Source organism: Triturus cristatus, chromosome 11, assembly GCF_964204655.1.
Source record: "Triturus cristatus chromosome 11, aTriCri1.1, whole genome shotgun sequence".
In the NCBI taxonomy this organism is placed as follows: domain Eukaryota; kingdom Metazoa; phylum Chordata; class Amphibia; order Caudata; family Salamandridae; genus Triturus; species Triturus cristatus.
Genome location: NC_140594.1, coordinates 1111901431 through 1111922974, shown reverse-complemented (window position 1 = coordinate 1111922974; position 21544 = coordinate 1111901431). Strand labels below are relative to the sequence as shown.

Here is a 21544-nt window from a genome sequence, read left to right as displayed (position 1 = left end):
CCGATCTGAATTGAAGGAACGGAGGCTTTATTGTAAAAGCGTGAATGTCACTGACTCTGCGGGAAGAGGTCAGAGCAAGGAGGAGGGCCACTTTCCAAGTTAAAAATTTGACATCCGCTGAGTGGATAGGTTCGAAGGGCGCCTTCATAAGCTGAGCCAGCACGATGTTCAGGCGCCACGTGGGTGGAGGACGCCGAATGGGCGGGAACATGCGGAAGAGACCCTTGAAAAATTGTTGTATGACTCTGGATGAATAGAGAGAGGACGAGCCATCTTGTCGGAAGCAAGATATTGCCGCTAGAAAGACCTTTAAGGTAGAGTGCGATAATCCAGACTGCGCTAGTTGTAGGAAGAACGGCAGAATGTGTTCTGGAGGAGCGTGCACAGGATGAATGTGGGCGGAAGCACACCAAAGACAAAATCGCTTCCATTTAAGCTTATACGTTTTCACTGTGGATGGAGCTCTTGCCTTAGCTAACACCTCCCTGCAGGCTGGAGGAATGTTCAAATGAGCAAATTCAAGGTGCTCAGGTTCCAAGCCGACAAGCTGAGAGAGCTGGGATTCGGATGGCATATCCGACCATCGTTCATTGTCAGCAGATCCGGCTTCAGGTGAAGAAGGATGGGCTCGCGTTGGGATAGGAGAAGCAACTCCGAAAACCATGCTTGCCGAGGCCACCGTGGAGCTATTAGGAGTACATGGCACGGTTGTTGTCTCATCTTCCGCAACACTCGCGGAATCAGAGGAATCGGCGGAAAAGCGTACGCAAATATCCCGTACCAATTGATCGAAAGGGCATTTCCGCACGACCCTTGGTGGGGAAACCAGCTTGCGTAGGACCGGCATTTTGTATTCTGCGGGGTTGCGAAGAGGTCGATTGTCGGGTGACCCCAAAGGTTGAAGACAAATTCCAGAGTCGGTTGATGTAACTCCCACTCGTGGGTTGATGATGCTGACCGACTGAGTGCATCCGCCAGAGTATTGGAAATGCCGGGCAGATGAATTGCTTGTAACGTCATCTGATGGAGTATGGCCCAACTCCAAATCCTCTGCGCCAGACGGGAGAGCAGTGGAGATCTTGTCCCGCCCTGTTTGTTCAGGTAGTGCATGCACGTGGTGTTGTCCGTCTGAATGAGGACTGACTTCCCTTGGAACTGCAGGCGGAAGGATTTCAACGCCAAGAAAATGGCCATCAGTTCCAGTCTGTTGATGTGCCAGCAACGCTGAGCCGCTGACCATTGGCCCTTGACGGATAGATCTTGAAAATGTGCGCCCCAACCCTCCATGGATGCGTCCGTGGTAAGGACGAGTTCTGGGGTTGTCGACAGAAAATATGTTCCTGCTGCGATGTTGGCAGGACGGGTCCACCAATGCAGCGCTTGAGCCATGCGGGGTGACACCACGATCTGTTCGTTGAAGGAACCGGAAACCTGGCGCCACTGCTTGTCTAACTCCTCTTGGATGATACGACTCTTTAGTCTGCAGAGAGGGATCAAAGCGATGCATGAGGACGCCATTCCCAGAAAGGATTTCAATATGCGGACTGAAACTGACTGCTTTGCTGCGATGGAGCTCGCAAGCTGTTGAATCCGTTCTTGACGCTCTGCTGAAGCGAAAGCCATGGCTGTGCTCGTATTGATACAAGCGCAGAGAAAGGTCTTGCACGTAGTCGGCGTGAGTTGAGATTTTTGCACATTGATCGACAAACCCAGGGACTGGAACAGATCGAGACAGCGCTGGGTATCGAGGGCCGCCTGGTGGGAGGATTGAGATTTGATGAGGCAATCGTCCAGGTAGGGGTATATCTGAATACCCTCTTGTCGTAAGTGAGCCACCACCGGGGCCAGGAATTTTGTAAAGACCCGCGGGGCTGAGCAGAGTCCGAAGGGTAGGACTTTGAATTGGTAATCCTTGTGGCCCACTCGAAATCGGAGGTATTTCCTGTGGCGTGGCAGAATGGGCACATGGAAATATGCGTCCTGCAGATCGATCGTTGTCATGTAATCCTCCTGAGAAAAGAATTGGAGGATGTCCTTCAATGTGAGCATCCGAAAGGACTGAGTCTTGAGAAATTTGTTGAGCAATCTTAGATCGAGGATGGGACGCCATTCCCCTGATTTCTTTAGTATGAGGAAAAAACGGGAATAGAATCCCAACCCTCTTTGATATTTCGGAACCACTTCGATGGCACCCTTGTTTAACATTATTTGGATCTGATTGAAAAGTTCTTTGAGATGGGCGGGAGGAGGTCCGGATGGAGGGGTGCGTGGAGGAACCTTCACAAACTCTAGGGCGTGGCCCCTTGAAATAATATCCAGAACCCAGCGGTCCGAAGTGATTGAGGACCAAGTTGAAAAGTACTGGGAGATTTTTCCTCCAACAGGAACTAGAGGACAACTGGGAAAAGGAAGTTTTTTCCGTACACAGTCACTGTTTTTTGGTTGAATTCCCTCTGTAATTCGACTTCCCTCTATATGACTTGCTAGCTTGCTGTCTGTAGGACTGCTGCGGTTGTGAAAAGTACCGTTGTTGCCCTTGGTTGTACGAGCGGTATTGGGAAGAGGACCCACGAAAGGATGATGATGAGGAGGTGCCGCGGCCGCGCGCACCTCGAAAGGGCTGCTTCCTAAATTGTAGAGTGCCGAGGGAACGAGCCGTATCCGTGTCCTTTTTTATGGTTTGCAAGGCATCCTCCACATGCTGGCCGAATAATGACTCTCCGTCATATGGCATGTCCAAAATCTTAGCCTGGACCTCTTGCCGAAATGAGGTTGATCGAAGCCAGCCCTGTCTTCTGAGGACGGCTGCTCCCGCCAATTGACGGAAACCGGTGGATGCGATGTCAACAGAGCAGTCAATGATCTCGGATGACGCCCTCTCACCCTCTTGCAGGATCTTTTGAGCTTCCGCTCTAGAATCCTCCGGTATAAGCTTGACCAGTGCAGCCATGTCCGACCACATCTGTCTATCGTAACGGCCGAGGATTGCCAAAGAATTCGCAGCCCGGACCGTTGTGGACGCCATGGTTGAAAACTTCTTGCCTATGGCATCCAGGCGACGGCCGTCGCGATCCGGAGGTGCCGACATTGGAGATGATGGATTCTTGGAGCGGCGCTGTGCCGCTTGTGTGATCACTGAGTCCGGCTTAGGTTGAGACACCAAGCAGGCTGGGGAAGAATCCGGAGCTTTGTATTTTTTCTCCAGGCGTGGGAGCACCGCCGGAATAGAATTAGGTGTCTTCATTAACTTTATGCCTTCATTCCATATGAAGTCTATAATTGGCACAGCTCGTACTTGTTTCTGAGGCTGGGACTTGAAATCGTACAAGAAACAGTCCTCTTCCCTAACCACCATGGGAAGGTGAAAGCGTTGCGCTGCTCTCTCCATCAGCTGATGGAACCCTGATATGTCGACAGGTGGCGAGTTGACTGGTGACCTTGGCGGTGATGCGGGCGAATTAATTTGGTAGTCATCCCAGTCCGCCATAGAGTCGTCCTCCGGAAGCTCACCCTCTTCCGTATCCAGATTACCCATATTATCATCCTCTGCATTGGAAGGCAGTGCAGGTGTTGAGGGCGTAGGTATTGTTGGCAATATAGGATGAGGTGGAACCTCAGATGGCGCTTCACGTGGAGAATTTTGAGAGGATGCTGGAAAGCGACGATTATAATCTTCCAACATATATTGGAGGTTGGAAATAAGCCGCACAGGAAGCTGCACCATAGGAACCGGAGCAGAGGAATTTTGCTCTTCCTGTTCGTAGTATTCATCCTCCTCAAAGTCTTGGCACTTTATATGGAGCTCAGAAGGACTATGAGCATCCCGAAAAGGAGACTGATCGTCCTCATCCGAATCGTCCTCATCCCCTGAGGGAAATAGTTGACGAGGTGGCCGTGGTCCAGGTGGTAACATAACTGGGTCTAGTATGGCCTTACGACGTAGCATTAAGGAGCTGTCCACAGACCCCGGTGCTGGCGTTGACATTGGCACCAATGGCATTGTCGCAAAATTTGACCCCACCGTCGTCGAGGCGACCGTCGACGAAGTAGTCGACGACGGAGCTGCCGTCGACGAGGAGGCTGCCGTCGACGAGGAGGCTGCCGTCGACGAGGAGGCTGCCGTCGACGGGGTGGCTGCCGTCGACGGGGTGGCTGCCGTCGACGAGGTGGCTGCCGTCGACGGTGTGGCTGCCGTCGACGAGGCTGTCGTCGACGAGGCTGTCGTCGACGGGGCTGTCGTCGACGATGAAGATTTCCTCTTCTTCTTTTTATCCATCGTCGACGGAGTTGCAGACGTCGACGGAAGCGCCAGCTTCCCAGTCGTCGACGACGAGGTGAGTGGTATCGTCGACGAGATAGTTCTAAGAGACACACATACTACCGTCGACGGAGAAGACGTCGACGAAGTCAGTGTCGTCGACGAAGGATACCTGCTCGATACCGTCGTCACCGTCGTCGACGAGGCTGATGAAGTAGCCGATCTCGTCGACGGAGGAGCCGTCGACGGGCCCGTCGACGGTTTTGAATGTTTCTGACTGAAAACATGTACTGACGGAGTCAGAGACGCCTGAGAGCTACGTCTCGGGGGCGCCGACGTGGTAACAGAGACTTTGCCTGTAGACACTTCCTCAAGGTGAAGTCTCTTCTTTTTTAGAAAAGGAGATGGCAAGTCCTGGACACTTCCACGCTTTGAAGAAACTCCTGTTTTGACAGAGGCTACACTTTCCACCTCAGAAAGGGGGTTATCTGTATCCTTTAGTTTTTGAAGCCATATTAAAAGGCGACCTTCTCTATCTTTCAAAGTTTTGTGAGAGAAAGTTCTGCAGATCTTACAGTTGGCCACCTTATGATCAGGATACAGACAATAAATACATTTCTCATGGGGATCCTCAGAGAAAAGTCTTGACTTTCCGCAAGATGAACAAGGACGGAAAAGAGATTTCTTACTTGCAGACATGATGAGAGACAAAAAACCTCAAACCAGATCAAGAACTGAGCAGAGCTCAGGGAGACTCCCTTCACACGACGTGCGGTAGAAAATCTGAGGGTCTGAGCCTCTGAGGAGAAGGTTCTAGAGGGTGCTAGCGACTGATTGGCTGGAGTTTGGACTATAAAATGACAGTGATATGTCAGTAAAGTGATTCTTTTTCAATGCTTTCCTATGTCTCAATGCTATCCTATGGTATTTTAACTTGATATGTTATTTGAACTATATATATATAAGTTTATTTGGGTATGTATATACTCTTATGTGGTTATGTATGTGTATATATATATATACATGATACTTATTGCTTTTTATATATACCGTGGGACTCCCACTTCGACGACGGGGAATATTCAAGCATGTGAATCTATGAAAGACACCCCAAATACTGGAGAACTGTGATTGACTGTGTTGTAATATGGCTAAATCCTGTTCTAGTATGTCAATAGCAGAAGATACAATGATGCCCAATGAATATACTCTGGAGGTCAAAGTTGTTAACCCATTATCTACCACAGCAAAAGCTTTTTCTGAGTTTATACGGTCTATTTCCTGTATTCTCTCTGCGGCTTCTGGTTGGGAAATCTTCCAGATTTTATTATAGGCAGCATAAATGCCTGCATATATGAAACGTTTTTGACGTTGTTTCCTAGGTCCTAGTTAAAAGTCCCTAAGATCCATGTCTTGTGAGAGTAAAGATAAGTGTTGTTTCACTTCTGTAAGCGTTGAGGTTTCTAGCCAATCTAGGCGCAACTTCCCAACACTATAGGATGTCACTACCCCTGGATGTTCTCTCTGTACATATCGTGGATCTGGCCTATGCATACTGAGTCCCTTGGTGATGTTCAGGAACCGTTTATGACGTGTGTTTGTGTCTAAGCGTCAGACCACCCACTCCTTCCAATTTGGGTCTGTACTGTAGTATGTCATCAACTGTAGCCCCTTCCTTTGTAGAATAATTTTGCCACCCCTGTGTTGGTGTAGGTAACCTTGGAGTGATCAGGTCCTTTATCTTGTCTATTCCAAGACAGGATGTCTGTTGCACAGTATCATTTAAAAAGATCATCTGCTGTGGAATGAGGCATGCTCTAAATAGTGCCTCTGTACCCTGGACTTGCCAGTTCCTCGAACCCCAAATCGATCCTGTGTCAATTTAGTCTTTCCATAGGTTGAAACCCTGTTCAGACAATTGGACCAAAAAGGAAGCAGAGTAAATCTGTTTGGTGTTTGTCAACATAATTTTCAGCGCTGGTGTTGGTGCAACTTTATATTAAAATGAGGCTGGATCTGTTGTGTTAAATCCTGAAAAGTATGCAAATTTCTGTGCAAACACTTGTGAACTCGTTTTTGGTGGTGTTGGGCAATGTTCCCACTGATGGTACTCAAATACATTCCTGGGTGAAATGGATTTGTGCAGGAAATGATGACTAAAATGTTGATAACAGTACAATTTGTCAGTGTCTGAAGAACCCTCTAACATTTAATTATTAGAAAATGCAGCAGTTTTCTCTAAATCAGACAACATGTTATTTGCTGTTTCAGTGTCCCAATCATCAGAAAATGTCCTGGAGGTAATGATATCACTTAATGATATTTTAAATACATGATTAATTTTTTAAAGTTCGGTCGGTCCAAAAATGTTGAAATCAACCTTGTCCCATACTATACCATTGGGTATAGGAACTGCTATAATGTTCACTGATAACAAGTCTCTTCGTGCACGATGTGACGATGTGTGTGGCTTCAGGAGGATGTTGACCTTTCGGGCTGTGGAATCTTGTTGAAGATAGTGTCCATTGATAAGCATACTAAAAGTCAATACTAAGCCTAACCAGAAGAGAAAAAACAATATTCCAGAGATTACCAAGAGTTCAATCCAAGGTGATACCAGCTATGTCTTTTGAACAAAGAGAAGAACGTTCTTTAATTCTTGCTTGAATGTGTTTTGGCTGGCGTTGTTTCCGGCTCTCTTGGATCCAGGGAAAACGTATCAAAGTTAATGAAATAGCTAGAAGCACTTCTAACAATTGTTGGAATTGCATCGGGATTAGTTGAAATGTTATTTTCCTCTTGACGAGGCAAGTTGATGTAGACGTCAGTATTCGGTCGAATTGCAACTTGTGAATTGTTCTGATTTTCATTAAGAATTTGAATGTCTGGTTCAAGTGGAACAAGTTCCATAGCAATGTTGCTCAGTCCTTTATTCCTTACAGAGATCTTCAAACGGGATGAGTCTTTCTGTTTGAACTTCTTGGATTGTAGCTAGAGGAGGACGTTGTGAGAAAGTGGCTCTGTATATACTGTTCCCAAATAGGTACAGTGTGTACAGAGTCCACAGTCCCCAGAGGGTAGGCAGAGGCTAAAGTTAGATATAACCTTACTCTCTAAAGTGGTAGCTTGGTCGAGCAGTATCAGAGGACAGTGTAAAGCATTTTGTTGTACACACTCAGTCAGCAAATGGTTTCACACACTCAATAACTGAACTCTAGGCCAATGGTTTATATATTAAAAATATATGCTTGGTTTATTTTAGACCCAACAATAGGTATTAAAATATACTTTCTCAGAATGAGATGCTTTAGGTGAATACTTTTGCAATATGCATTTGGCTTTTGTAGATATTTACAAGTTGTTGCAATAGGCAACACAATTTTAAACACAATAATGCATTGAGTTCAATGGAAGTTTCAAGATATTTGTAATAGATCACTCTCAGGATTACTTTTGTAATTCCAGGACTGGATCCTAGATTCAGTCCTGGGACAGTTCTTAGAAACAAGTGATAAAAGTCGACTTAGTTACTACTAGGTTTTTTAGATATTTTGCCATTTTAAGAGTTGACAGAAGAAACTCAAGTTGCAGGTATAGTATGTTCTCGTTACTTTTGTAATACAGTACTGGGTGCCTAGACTCAGTACTGGGACCTCTATCTAAAACAGGTAAGTAGTTACGCTTTCATAGTTAGCACGATTTTTAAAGAATATTTAGAGTTTGCAAAAATCGACAGAAGAAATTTCACAGAAAAACAGTCAATGGTTTCCTATGGAAGAAAATTGGGTTACAGGTAAGTACGGTTGTGAATATTTTTCAGGGTCAGTGCTGGGCACCAATATCCAGCACTGGGATCTGTCCTAAAAGCAGGTGAGTATTTTCGTTTTCGTTACTCGGCTGATTTTTGGTGAATATTTTAAGTTTTAGAAACTCCACACTTAGAAGAAATTTCAGAAGAAACCAGTCAATGTTACCCTATGGAGAAAATTGAGTTATCGACTGTTGGGTAAGTACTCGACTGGCAGAGTTAAGGTTCTGCACAGACTCGGGGTTCTCCCAGGGTCAGGTAGGTACAGTTGTTACACCCTCAGCGGCGCAGGGGCAGCCGGGTGCAGAGTGAGTTAGGCCCAATGTTATCCTATGGGAGGCAGGGGGGCCTTGGTTGGTGGCTGCTGACTAGCAGGCCACGCGGCTGTGGGAGCTGGTCTCCTGGTCACTTGCTCAGGGCAAATGGGGAAGTAGATGGGTGTAGAGGTTACACTGCCAGGGCCACTCGGGCGGCTGGGTGCAGGGTGCTTTTGAGCCTTCGGGCTCTCAATTGATTTCAATGGGAAAGCTCCGGTTTGGAAAAAGGCTGCAATTTCGGGGACGAAGATTCTTCAGGTGCCACCACCACTTCGAGAGGTAAGTTGGGTAGTTGGAGGATAGGTAGGTACCCCGGAGTTGGGCACAGAGGGCTGCAGGGCGCCGGGGTGCCTTTTGGTGTCGGGAAATCTTACCCTCTGTTGATCGCGGTTGGGGGTGAAAGCTCCGGTTTGGAAAAAGGCTGCAATTTCGGGGACGAAGATTGTTCAGGTGCCACAACCACTTCGAGAGGTAAGTTGGGTAGTTGGAGGATAGGTAGGTACCCCGGAGTTGGGCACAGGGGGCTGCAGGGCGCCGGGGTGCCTTTTGGTGTCGGGAAATCTTACCCTCTGTTGATCGCGGTTGGGGGGGTACCTGGTTCTGAGGCTGCAGGCGTCGTCAGGAGCATCGAGGGAATTCCTTGGGTGCCGGACTCGGGGTCACAGTCGCCGTGGGGTCATCCTTGTGGTCTTTGTTCACTCCGGCACAGGCCAGGCTTGGCGGGTGCAGAGTGTGCAGGGTTCGCAGTTCCGGGCTGATGCCAGGGATTAGAAGCTGATTTTGAGCAGAGCCTCTACTCATGGGAGTCCCAGGTGCTTAGAGCCAAATGGTAGCCAGGTCCTCCGGGGTTTGTGAGGTTGCTGGCCACAAGAGGTGCCGGGTTGTAGCAGGAGCAGGTTTGAGGGTCGACAGGCCGTTAGGGCTGGGGCCAAAGCAGTTGGTGTCTTCCTCTTCTTAGCAGCTGCAGGGCAGGTCTTCTTTCTTCTTGCTCTTCTTTGTATTTCGGAATCTGGAGAAGGAAGGTTCAGGGTGCCCCTAAAGACTAGATTTAGGGGCGTTACAGGTAGGTGAAGGGCAGGGACCAATAGGTCCCTGTCCTGGGGTGGGTAAACCCCCTATTCTGCCACTCTCCTGTGGGAGGGGGGCAGTAGCCTAGCCCTGATTGGGTAGGGCCTCCCATCTTCAAGATGGCGAGCGCCCGTAGATGTGCTTCACCTCGCATCCCCCACCTGAGGGGTGGGGTTGGCAGGCTGACACATCCCTGTCCTATTTTGGGGTTTCCGGCCAAGCTTCCCACCAGAGTGGGGGTCGCAACTGGCCTGGGGAAGCTCACAGAAGCGGCATGCCTTTGAAGCTTCCCCCTGCCCATCCTGGGGGAGGAGATCTAGCACCTCGCCCAGGATGTGCATTGTTGCAGGCCCAGGAGAGCAGGGGCTCTACTACCCAGGGGTCCTACAACATGTCTGCTGTGTGGCAGCCTAGGCAGCCTCCCAGACCAGAAGTGGATTGTAGGTTAGGTTTCAGGGGGCATCTCTAAGATGCCCTCTGTGGTGCTTGGTACATTAAATCACACACTGGCATCAGTGTGAGTTTAATGTGCTGAGAAGTTTGATACCAAACTTCTCAGTCTTCAGTGTTGCATTATGGTGCTGTGGAGTTCGTGTTTGACGAGCTCTCAGCACCATGTTCTCTTAAATGGCAGCACTGCACTTACAGGGCCCAGGAATGGACCTGGGTACTGTAGGGGCACAGGGCTCATGCTCCTGTGCCCACACCACTGGCATAGGGCACCCAGCTAGAGGGGTGGCTGATGTATGCCAGGGCAGTGTCGGTGGTGGGCATGGCACACAGGGATGTGTGCCATGTCGACTTTCTGTTTTGTCTTGTACCCAGACACTCGGCCTGCAAGGGTACAGGGCCTCTAAGGGTGGCACAATGAGTGCTGCAGCCCTTAGAGGCGTTCCCTGGTCACAAGGCCCTGGGTACTTAGGGTACCATTTACCATGGGCTGACATGTGGCCAGGGTTTGCCAATTTGGGTTGGAGGTTTTTGTTTAGGGAAGGAACATAGGCCCTGGGCACCTGATTGGCAGGAGTCCAGGGCACACTCAGCCAAAGTACATTCAGCAATTCAGCAAAAAGTGGGGGCATACCATGCAAGAAAGATGGCACTTTCTCACAGACGTCTGCTACAGCGGAGCCCACTAGGCCTACTGTTTAGTATCGGCCACATAGTGTGGTTTGATTAAGTCAATTGAGACAAATGTTTTCTCCTTTTTTCCGGCAACACGCGGGAGCAGCATAGTTCTTGTTCTGTGTACTGCAAGGATTGGTACAGGTTTTCTGTAAGAGGGTCCAAATTCCTTTTTGTCTGCAATTTTCTCTCTGACCAGATCCCCGATTTTTGGGATCCAGACAGGTCTTGCCGTGACTACCATGACTTCTGTTGTATATACATTTCACTGAGTGGTTGGTATTGGAGCGTGGCTTCCGCAAGCATCCTTTGTACCTTGCTCGTGGAGACCACGCAGGGTGTTGTGCTTTGAAACACTGGGCTCGGGCGGTGGTTAACGTTAGTGGGAACGTTGGGCATTCTTGTATTGACATGAAGCTGTGAAGACAAATAAACGTAGTTTCCTACCAGATTTCCTTGGCTGCTCGTTATTCCTGCGATTGTGGGATTGAAGGATCTTTCCTACAACTTCCTCGGTGGCTGTCTGCTTTAGATGGACATTGCTTTGTTTTGTCCTGGATTCTTTTAGATCCTGTAAAACAGCCAAACGATCATAGATGTCAAATGGTTTTTCATCCGCCACTGCGCCTTCACAATCAAGATCAGATACCCACATTCTTGTCCCAAAGATGACCTCATATGAAGTGACACCCCCTACAGAGCTTCTTGGCTGGTTATTTAATGCCCGCTGTACCCCATAAAGGTGCGTGACTCAACTACCGCCCTTGCCTAATACCCTAGCAGTTAAAGATTGCTTTAAGTCTCGGTTTTTTCTCTCCACAACAGAATTTCCCTCAGGATGATACGGAGATGAGAACCACAATGCTACGCTCATCCCTTCCATGGTCTCTTTGTAAGACCGAGAGCTAAACGCAGGGCCACGGTCACAGTGTAACATGCTAACTGCGTATGTACTGATAAAGACTCGCAAATCTTTTATAACAGTTTGAGCGTCAGCAGAACGCTGAGGCCAAACCCATAGGAATCTCAAGCATAAATCCACTGCCACCATGATCTACCTATAAACCCCGTCCGTTTGGAAGGGGCCGCAGTGGTCCAAGTACACACATGCAAGAGGTTTGTCTGACTTTAGTAATGGCGTCTGTGCCGGGAGTGTAACGGTGGAGCCTTTCATTTGCTGGCAGATGTCGCATTTCAAGACATACAGGCACATGCATCAAAGGAAAAACCGGTCGCAAACGGGCAGATTCTCAGAATCTGCCCCTTTGCGACCGGTATTTTTGCATTTGGGATACATCATCCCAAATGCAAAAATCTCAATTTAAGGAATCTCTAAATTGCGATTACTTAAATTGCGATAGCATTTAAGGAATCCCAAATTGAGATTCCTTAAATGCAATGCATGAAAGTAAAAAAAATAGCGATTTTGCTAATAGGGGGAGCAAATTACCATAAAGTTGAACTTCATAGTAATTTGCAGAAACTTTGACAAATGCCCTTTTAGTGCATTTTTCAAATTTTCATGTTGCGCACTCACATGCCCTTAGAGCATGTGTGTGTGCAACATATGTGCACAGATCAATTTCAGGGGTGCAATAGGGTGTCATTTTGACACCCTTGCACCCTTGAAATTGCATGAGCAATTTGCGAGTACCTACTGGTACTCGCAAATTGTTCATGCAATCTCCAATTCATTCCGAATGAATGGGACGGCATTCCTTAATTGCGACTCGCAATTTGCGAGTCGCAATTAAGGAATGTGTAGGAATCGCTATTTTTATAGCGATTCCTACATGCATAGGCTTTTGCAATTTCTTAATTGCGATTCCTTAAAAATCTCAATTAAGGAATCGCAAAAGTCTTTGTTGATGCATGTGCCTGTTAGTTTTGCCATATGAGAAGAAATGGCAAGGCACTATGACAGAAAGAGGTTACTTATAATCCTCAGGTTTTGGACCTTATAAAAACATTACCTCTGAATGTAAAGCATCAATGTCTGCTCCATATTCCCCTGTATGAAATCATACATTGACATGACAGTTTACACACAGCCCCTGTATGTAACGCATAAGCCCTTTTCCATATTGCCCTTTATATAAAGCATAGATATGCCATGATCTTTCCACTTTTCTGTCTCTAAAGCAGGCAACTGCTGTGTCTGTTTCCACATTACCCAGTTTGTAATGGAAGGCACATACAATTACACTTTGCATATTGCGTTATGTGCGAATGAAAATGTGTCTTACATACTGGGCAATATGTAAAATATTTACATATTTTGCTGCATGTAGAAAGCATACATTCATGCAATACTATTTATACCTGTCCTCAAAGCACTTATTGCTGTACCCATTCCCACACTGCCGAGCGCATCAGCCATCCCACTGCATGCAGCACAAAGCCCTGCGCCCCTGTCAAACTCTCAGCAACCAACTGATAGTACACAGGCCCGGCACTCAATTTTACTTTCAGCGCCTGCCTGAGGGTAATGAAGCAGAAGGGCTGACGGCTGGCAAGTATGCCAAGCCCCACTGCACCATTCTGATAACTCAACTGGTTGGATGTACGACTTAAACATGTGTAGGTGTTGTTATTACAATGGGAATGGTGATAACAAGGGCCATTGTGGACCTGGTGTAGACTGACCTACACGTCTCTCGTCTTGCAGGGGTTTGTCCAATTTATCCAGTTGGCAATCCCAGCCTTCTCAACTGAGTGCCATGAACTCCTTTGATATTATACAAAGATTGAATTCCTGGAGGCAGCCAAGTACCCAAAGCAGTTTGTACCCCCTGTGACCTCAGAAAATCCTAAGACCTGTTATTCTGTTTGAGACTTGCTGCCAGTATACAAGAGGATGGGCATATATGCTAAACTATCTCCGTCACAGAGCAACAGGTTTCCTGTACATTTCAAGGTTTGGTTTGGCTCTTTGCTGTTTGTTGTACTATCTCGAATGGTGCAAGATGTGTTATTCTTCTCTGTTAAATCTTTACACTTTTACCTCTTGCTCTTTCTATTGGGTATAACAGCACTCTGAACCCTATGTATTTTTTCTTATCGCAGAGGTCATGAAGTCCCAGCCCTCAGCAGCACCCCCGAAAATCAAAGTACAGATCACATATGTTCCTAAGGGACGCTCGGTGACGTTCCGATGTGGACTGGTCTCCTCTGGGCCTCTCCTGAGAGTCAGGTGAGAGAAGAAAGAGCTCCACGTGCAGGGGATAATTCAGGAGAACCTCAGTGCTTGCAGGTCAGTCTATGAAGAGGGATGTTTGATCCCTAAAAGGAATCAGGAAAGGCAGTTTGTCCTTAAACAGAAGTCTTTAGCACCCTTCCAGGGGCTGCCAGGTGTGTATGAAGGTGATCTAATAGTTCTTTTAAAAAAATATTCATGAAGGCCCTTCCTTCCGTGAAGCAGCTACCTCAGCCTGTGGATAGTGAATATTTCTAAGTCAATCAAAGAGTGCAAACAACCACAGCAGACCTTGCATGTTAGAAGTTCATGATTCATTTGGAGAACACTACCTCTCCATCCACATATAAGAAGCAAATGAGGCAGACTGCAGCAGTCCACCAGTGTCTTACAGCAATTGGTCAAGGAGCAGTACTACGTTTGGTACAGTGGTTATTCTTAAGTTTTTGACAGACCAAACATAATTTGGGTGCTATCCCTGTACAAAGAGAAACAGGTTCCTAGATGTTGGAGGATGGCAGTGAACAGTCCCATGCAGAGGTTGAACAATGGGGACAGAACAGAATCCTGTGGAATGCCACATCTCTGATTTTGGGGGACAGATGAGAATGGAGGCAAATATGTAATCTGCAGATGGATGGGAGGGAAAAGGTGATCCAGTTAATAACAGTGTTTTTAAGACCAGCCTTAGATGTTTTTTATTAAGATGCAGTGGTCTATGGTTTTTGAAGCCACCAAGAGATCTAATACTACCAGACCCCCAATATCCCCATTTTCTATTAAGTGGTGCAAATCCTCCAAAACTGATAGAACAGATGTTCTGTACTGTGACCTGGCCTGCCTGCCTGGAAGGAATGGAGCTAATCAGATTTCTTTCCAAAACCTGTTGAAGTGTTGTTGGATGACAATTATTTTGATTCTCCCTCCCAGGCCAGCCAAGAGAGTAATTTGTCTGAAACTGTTGCAGTCCTGTGGTTGCAGAGAAGGCTTTTTTTCCAAAAGGGGCTTCACCTTTGCGATTTTCCAGGCTTTGTGGACAATACAGTTCTACAGTGAGCATTTAAACAGCTACAACAGTTGAGCCTTGTAGATAGAATATAAAGGTTTTGTGAATTTGGCTAGACATGGATCTAAAGGTGAGCCAGCAGGGAGGTAGCAGCTTCTCATGATGGAGTCAAGAGTTGTGGTGTCTGAGTGCTAAAGGAGTGAAAGTAGAATTAGCTTTAGTCAATTTAGATTCTGGAGACTGAGTTTCAGTAGTGAGAATGTTTTCTGTCTGAATATTTTCATTGATAGTTTTCATTTTGCAGAAAAAATGAGTGAAATAATCACATGGTTGTTGAGGGTGCTGAAATTAAGCTTGGAAAGATATTGGGGACTGTAGTTCAGATACTATGTGGTATAATTTGCGAATAGTTCTTTCACAAGATCTGGGGCTTGGTAGACATAGTTTGTAAAATAATTTTTCCGAGTCTCTCTAACTTTACCTTGTAAGTAGCCATTAAGGGGATTCAGTTGGATTTTGCTTTTAGGGCAATAGTCTTTGAGCTACTGTCTGTTAGCCGTACTCAGACCTTAAATTGTTTTTGTTCTTCTGAGAACCAAGGGTTCTGTTTTTGTTGCCAATATTTAGCAGTAAGCTATAACTCTTCGACTTATCTCCTGCAAATCAAAGCTTAAAGAAAGGATATTTGGCAATTCAGTGAACCGGCAGTAGTGCCTGGCTTCTATGGATCCAGGGACAGAAGCAGTATTTGCCACGATTACTGTTTTCTTGATTTTGGTTCCCCATACTCCAGAGAACTGGCCCAACATTCCTGCATGACTGACTCCATCAGATCTCTAGATATTGGCAAAGTGTCACCACTGAGAAAGTCAGGGGATTTGGTGTTTGGCAGCTACAACTTGTAGTACGAAGCCATGGTTGGTGGTGTATTTCTTGGCAGAAGATAGGGCATTAAAGCTTTTGATGGGGAGGTTACCTACGGTGGACAAAGACTAACTCCTGAGACACCAGCATTCAAGCTTAGAGATTTGACAAAGGAATGGAGAAATCCTCTAACTTACGTTCTCCCACTACCCAATGACTTTCATGAGAGCAAGCGTACAATCGTACTCTATGCAAGAAACATGGCTACACATCTGAGCCACTAGACTGCCGTGGATGGTTTGAGGGTCTCACGGAATAAGGACTTCGGGTGAAGGCATACAGATCACATTCCTTTGAGTTGTACTCCTCAGTTCTTCTGAAAGGTTCTTCAAATGTTCTACATTGACTGACTGAAAAGAGAATTAATCTCTAGGCCAAAACTGAGGCACGTTTTGACAAACTTCTACAGACCTGTAAATTATTACCTTTTACTTCTAATCTACTTTTGAGAACCATGCAGCTTCAGCCTGTAAGATTGCTGAAACAGCCACCATCGGAAGGAAAAGTACTTTTTTGTACGATGTAATTCAGCGAGGACTATCAACTCCAAGCTGAAGAATGTCCTGCTTCACAACAAGTTGATGGGGTGAGATTCACTGACTATGGAACATCACACCTTCTATACCTCTTATTACAGCATTTGCATATTGTTTAGTTATGGGGCATTGCTGGAGCTCTGAAAGTGTAAAGTCTCTCTTGCGCCTTCTTGTGATGAGGGCCTTTACTCAATGATTTGGCAGCATTCTCCTTTTTAACTATTTCTTGCACCAGCTAGAAGACTAAGTCACTAGGAGGAGGAGGCAGAATCCAGAGCTGATACGCCTTGTCAGGCCATGACATATGTGAAAGGAACCTACATGCGAAAGCCAGCACAGTTCAGTGGTACACCCCCTGGGGTCGCCAGAATAGGTGCAGGTGTGCATCAGATATCTGATGGTTGAGAAAGACATGCAAAAGTAGTGTGCATCAATGGCATCAAATGCTTTGGCGTAGAATGCATTGGCTAAGGAGGGACAATTGAGGAAAAAACATATCACTGGTTAAAAATAGGAGAATACATGGATGCAGGAGGGTACAATTTATCCCAGCTTCCTAATTTGATCAAAACTATGATGTCCTGGATCAACTCTTGGTCTCCCCCTTCCCTAGTTCTCAAATAGGTAAAAGGCTAATCTCCCCTATAAAGTGATTGATAAATAGAATGCTTTACATTTTAGCCTACACTAAGACTAGACTGTGTACATGTTGATGGGGCAGTGTAGAAGAATCACCGATGCCCCCGCTATAATGCTGTGCTGTACGTGTTGCGTGAGTTTTCTTTTCCAGAGTTCTCACTAGTTTCTTTCTTCAGGACAAACATGCCTCCACGTTTTATTAGTATGAGAGCTTGAAGGATATGGCTTTGCTTTAAAGATGAGTGTGTGCATGTGCGCCCACAGTCATCTACATTGATAGTCACTTTATCTATGTTCACCAGCATTAATTAAGTAATCTGGGTTGCTATTAGGTGGTGACTGTACTAATGGAAGATTCAGAATAGCTGACAACAGAACATTTCACTCACTAGGGTGAAGCACTAAGTTCTTGCGGATCAGGGCATAGGGATATGAAACTAAGTGCAGCATGCTACACACTTTCACCTTGCTAACTTTTCGCCTTTCTTTATTTGCAGCTGGTACAAAGATGGGGAACTGCTGTCTCGGTCTGTCCCTGATCACTTCACCCTCCTAAATAAAGACCTTATGATCATCGCCAATGAAATGAACGAGGGAAGGTACACATGCCTCATTCGACGCCAGACAACAGTCCTCAAAGCAAATGCCTGGGAGATTAGGCTTCAAGTGAACCAAACAAATTGATGAGTTCATCTCAGACCTTAGAATCGAGACAATCCTTACTTGGAGAGACCTGCACCTCTTCATCCATTGCATACCGACCTGGGTTCCCTTCTGCTTAGAACTTCAAACTCAAAGCATGACGGATCAGACTCGAACTTGACGGGTGGGAATAATAGCACCGATTGAGCTTCATCCATGGAATCGCGCATCAAGACAAGGCCGTCTTTCATTAAAAAACAAATCCCATTAAATCATCAAACTTTTACTTCAAGGCCAAGCTTGTTGTCATCCCATGAATTGATATGGCGAATTCTGTTGGTGTAGACCTTTATTTGATCCCTGTTAGAAATACACCTGTTCCCATGAGTGACTTGGTTGATTTCAGGCACTAGAAGATTCAATTAGCCCTGTTCTACACACTTACAATAGCTGGGACTTGAAGTAAAACATAGGCTAAAGATCACAAGTGTCATAAGAAAGCTAACCCTTTGCAGAGGTGTTAGAAGCCATTCAGCTGTCACATACAGAAACACCAACATTTTTTAAAGAAACCATTTCTGTTCCAGTGCTTTTTTACTGTCCCTTTTGTCTATAATGATTGAGTAAATTTTCATTTGCAAATTATTTTTCAATCTCCTAAAAGGAACTTCGTCTTTCTCAATTAAGTGTTTTTACCGTGCTAAAAAACTGGGGTTTGTTATAATTTTTACTTTTTTGATTTCTAAGTTTTACCTGTTGTCTGTATTCTAGTATTCTAAATTGGAAGTGAATTGCTACCCCAGGAGTGATGAGCAGCAATAATGTAGAGATAATAGCATCTGTAGACGATGTTGCACATGGGACTGAGTGCATCGCAGCACAGTTTGGAGCCATTCCAGGTTACACAGATGCGGAGTCATAATATATTAGAAATTGCTGACAACAGGCCATATCAAGTGTCTAGGCATCGCTCTAGCATCCGAATGTCCTAGCATATATCTAGTTACCATACTCTAGGAACATATAATGTATAAAAATCTTTCATTTTAGATTAAGGATCGCCAGCGGTGCTACTTACTGAGATTTGGTAGCCAAAGGTTTCATCATCAACAAACCCACTTCACAGTAATAATAGAGGGTTATTTTTGAGAGTCTGGCAGGATATCACAAAGTCCTTCATGATGGATTATGGAGTGGCAGTGCTACGGGGAAACTTCAGTTTACTGTTTCGCATCAATTATTTGATGATCAATCCATACGAAGCTTCTCTTATCTATAAACGCCAATTTAGCATCCCTCCAGCAAGTTCTTTAAATGTTACATTTGTAATTTTCATGCATTTTTTTGTATATTTCCTCTTATTGAGTCAGGACCAGTGGGAAACTAAATGGTCAAATTGGAACTCTAGTCTTGTTGCAATATTCTATGGTCAACTTCGCTAAAACTGTTTTACGAAGTAACCACAGTATCAAACTATCGAGTGCAGAATAATTTAAACTTATTTCACTTCTTCCTTTCCCACATCTGGTCACAGGAATAGGATACCCGGGCAGAGCAACAGCCTGTCTGCCCACTTTTTAAGACAAGCTGTTGGGCTCTGCCTGGGTCCACATGTTTGCCACGTAACCTGGCGGGATACTGTGAAACTATTTTTAAGTGTCTAGGGCAATGTTTGGCTCAGAACCTTAAGCCTTTAAAGTTTTTTTTCTGACAAATTGTATTGTTTTACAGATAAAAAGATAGCGCGCCAGACTCAGTCATGTTTCACTTACACTATAACTCATGAATAACATCACAGATCATCAGTGTACTTTTCATAAGATCTTTACTCTATCACAAGTAGCATAGTGCAGCTACTTGAGCAGGACTGCCTGAGCATTGAAAATTAAAACGATTATCTGGGTCCTCAATCTCAGCTGTGAATCACTAATATGCAACTCTAGTCGTGCCACTGTCTTCACTTGGGGACTATGGAGCTGGATTTACCATGTACTGACTGTGTTATAGCATGATTGCTAACAACCGCTTGAGGCTTCTCATCCAAGGACATCCCTCCTCCATGGTGTGCCCCCTCTGCGTTTCAGAAATCGGATTGCCTGTCTTATACATTGCCTACTGTGAATGTGGACACAACTTTGTCCCACTCCTGCACAAAGTCAGAGTTTACCACTCAACGCCATTAAGCTCAGGAAGTCCCATTCCATTTGGGACTCCCTCCCCGCATCTAGGGCGCTGGGCAGTTGTTAAAGCTTATAATTATGCTGAGACTGACTGAGAGTACCAATCCTCGTTAGACCGCTTTCCAGTATGATGGTGGCGAGGCTCATTATAGTTTCTAATTGGAAAGGCGTTGAAACAAGTACTTCTTTTTTTAACCATCTTTATTAAGTTTTGAAAATATGAATTACAGACAGCATAACAGGTATCATCAATAAACCAAAAAGTCACCTAAATCATGCAAAGTTACAGCCACTTACATTGCATTCAGATTCCACGACGGCTTGATGGTATACAACTGTTATAGCACAGACCCAAACGTGAGCCTAGGAACCCATATGGAAAATAAATGGAGGAAGCAAGTACCCCGTATCAAGAATGTACTAGGTGTACTTTTTTAAATGTTCACTGACAGACAAGATAGTTGGGATGCTCCTAATTCTTCTACAAGATACCAATTAGTTTTGATTCGAATATGGATATGTAGGCAAATTACCTGACACACCTAAGTTCAGGTTGGCATGGTACATGGTGCCAATGCATTGGGAATCTCTCTTCGCGATGACTAAGGCAGGTAACAACTTGTCATTTCAACCAAGCACCAAAACTGTGCTTATGTACAAAGACTACTGTTCCTGGGTGTACAGTGTTCAAAATAGATGCAACATTTGTCTGTCTGTTGAATAATACAATCAAATACGTGCAATTGTCAGGCTTTGATTCTTTATATCAGGATGACTTTATGCTTGTCCTAATTTGTGAAGTTCATAGTGAAATTCAGCAGAACCCCTGGTGTCTGAACTCTCCTAAATAGAAATCTGCATCTCAGCCTAGTTCCCTCAAAATGTAGCTTCTGTAAATATGAGTACGTAGAATGGAAACATAGCCATCATTTGTACAGCAAGAGAAGAAATGATTCACACAGGAGTCATAATATAAAGAAATGGGCAACATTCAATTCTATTTTCAAATCTGTTTTATGGAGACCACTCAAACATCTATTAATTCGACACAAATAGATTTATTGAATAATCAAAGACCCCATGCACAGCAAATCAGAAAGCACTAATAAATGTTGGCATGGTACCGACTAATTAGCAACTTATCCCTATTTAGAACAAGGCAAGAGAAAAAAATGAGGCCTTAAAGGGGGAAAAACAGTGGGACAAAGTAATAAAACTGCCATTGTCCACTGCTAACAACCACCCCAACACCTGTCCCCCAGAGGAGAAACCCTAAGGACATCTACATCTAACTACTCTCACTCCACAACCCCAGGAAGATCTCAGATCAAAAAGGAAAACTGTTCACTTAAGCAAGTGTCAGTGTCAAAGTTCCAGGAAAGTCCTGGTGGAATCAAACTGGTAAAAAAGCATATATTTCCCCTTATGTTCCACACTGAGCTGCATTGTGAACGGATGCCGTTGGGGCTCTCACCAGCATCTCTTTTTTCACCTCCAATAGAGCCCTCTTTCTTGCAAGTGGGTCATGATGTGTTGGATAGTGTAGGGGTAAAAATTACTATTCTAACTCCAAGGGGTGCAACAGTAGGGTAAGTGTTCGATAGTGTAGGGGGTACTATGCGTTGTAATGACATGTGTTGTAATGACATGCGATGTAATGCCTGCGTTGTAGTGACATGCTTTGTAGTGTCAAGCGTTGTAGTGACATGCAATGTAATGGCTGCGTTGTAGTGGCATGCGTTGTAAAGGATGTTGCGATGTAATGACTGCGTTGTAAATGTAGTGCGATGTAATGACTGCGTTGTAAAGGTTGTTTCCCCTTACTGGGTGAAGGAGATATATAAT

The 21544-nt window shown here is 45.2% G+C and overlaps 1 protein-coding gene and 1 long non-coding RNA gene across 4 annotated transcripts in view; one reads left to right on the top strand and one right to left on the bottom strand.

Moving 5' to 3' along the window:
* LOC146786111 (matrix metalloproteinase-23-like) overlaps window positions 1-18161 on the top strand; it is a 110601-nt gene extending 92440 nt beyond the window's left edge. For all 3 annotated transcript variants that reach the window (XM_085635614.1, XM_085635613.1, XM_085635612.1), the window contains 2 exons: window positions 13643-13769; window positions 17375-18161. In XM_085635614.1, coding sequence (XP_085491740.1) covers window positions 13643-13769; window positions 17375-17561 — 314 coding nt within the window. In that variant the 3' untranslated portion in view covers window positions 17562-18161. The remainder of the gene's footprint in view (window positions 1-13642; window positions 13770-17374) is intronic.
* Window positions 1-21544, bottom strand: part of LOC146786110 (uncharacterized) — a 225230-nt gene that overhangs the window by 145238 nt on the left and 58448 nt on the right. Inside the window, exon 2 of the long non-coding RNA XR_014970852.1 lies at window positions 11024-11147. This is a non-coding gene — a long non-coding RNA (uncharacterized LOC146786110). The remainder of the gene's footprint in view (window positions 1-11023; window positions 11148-21544) is intronic.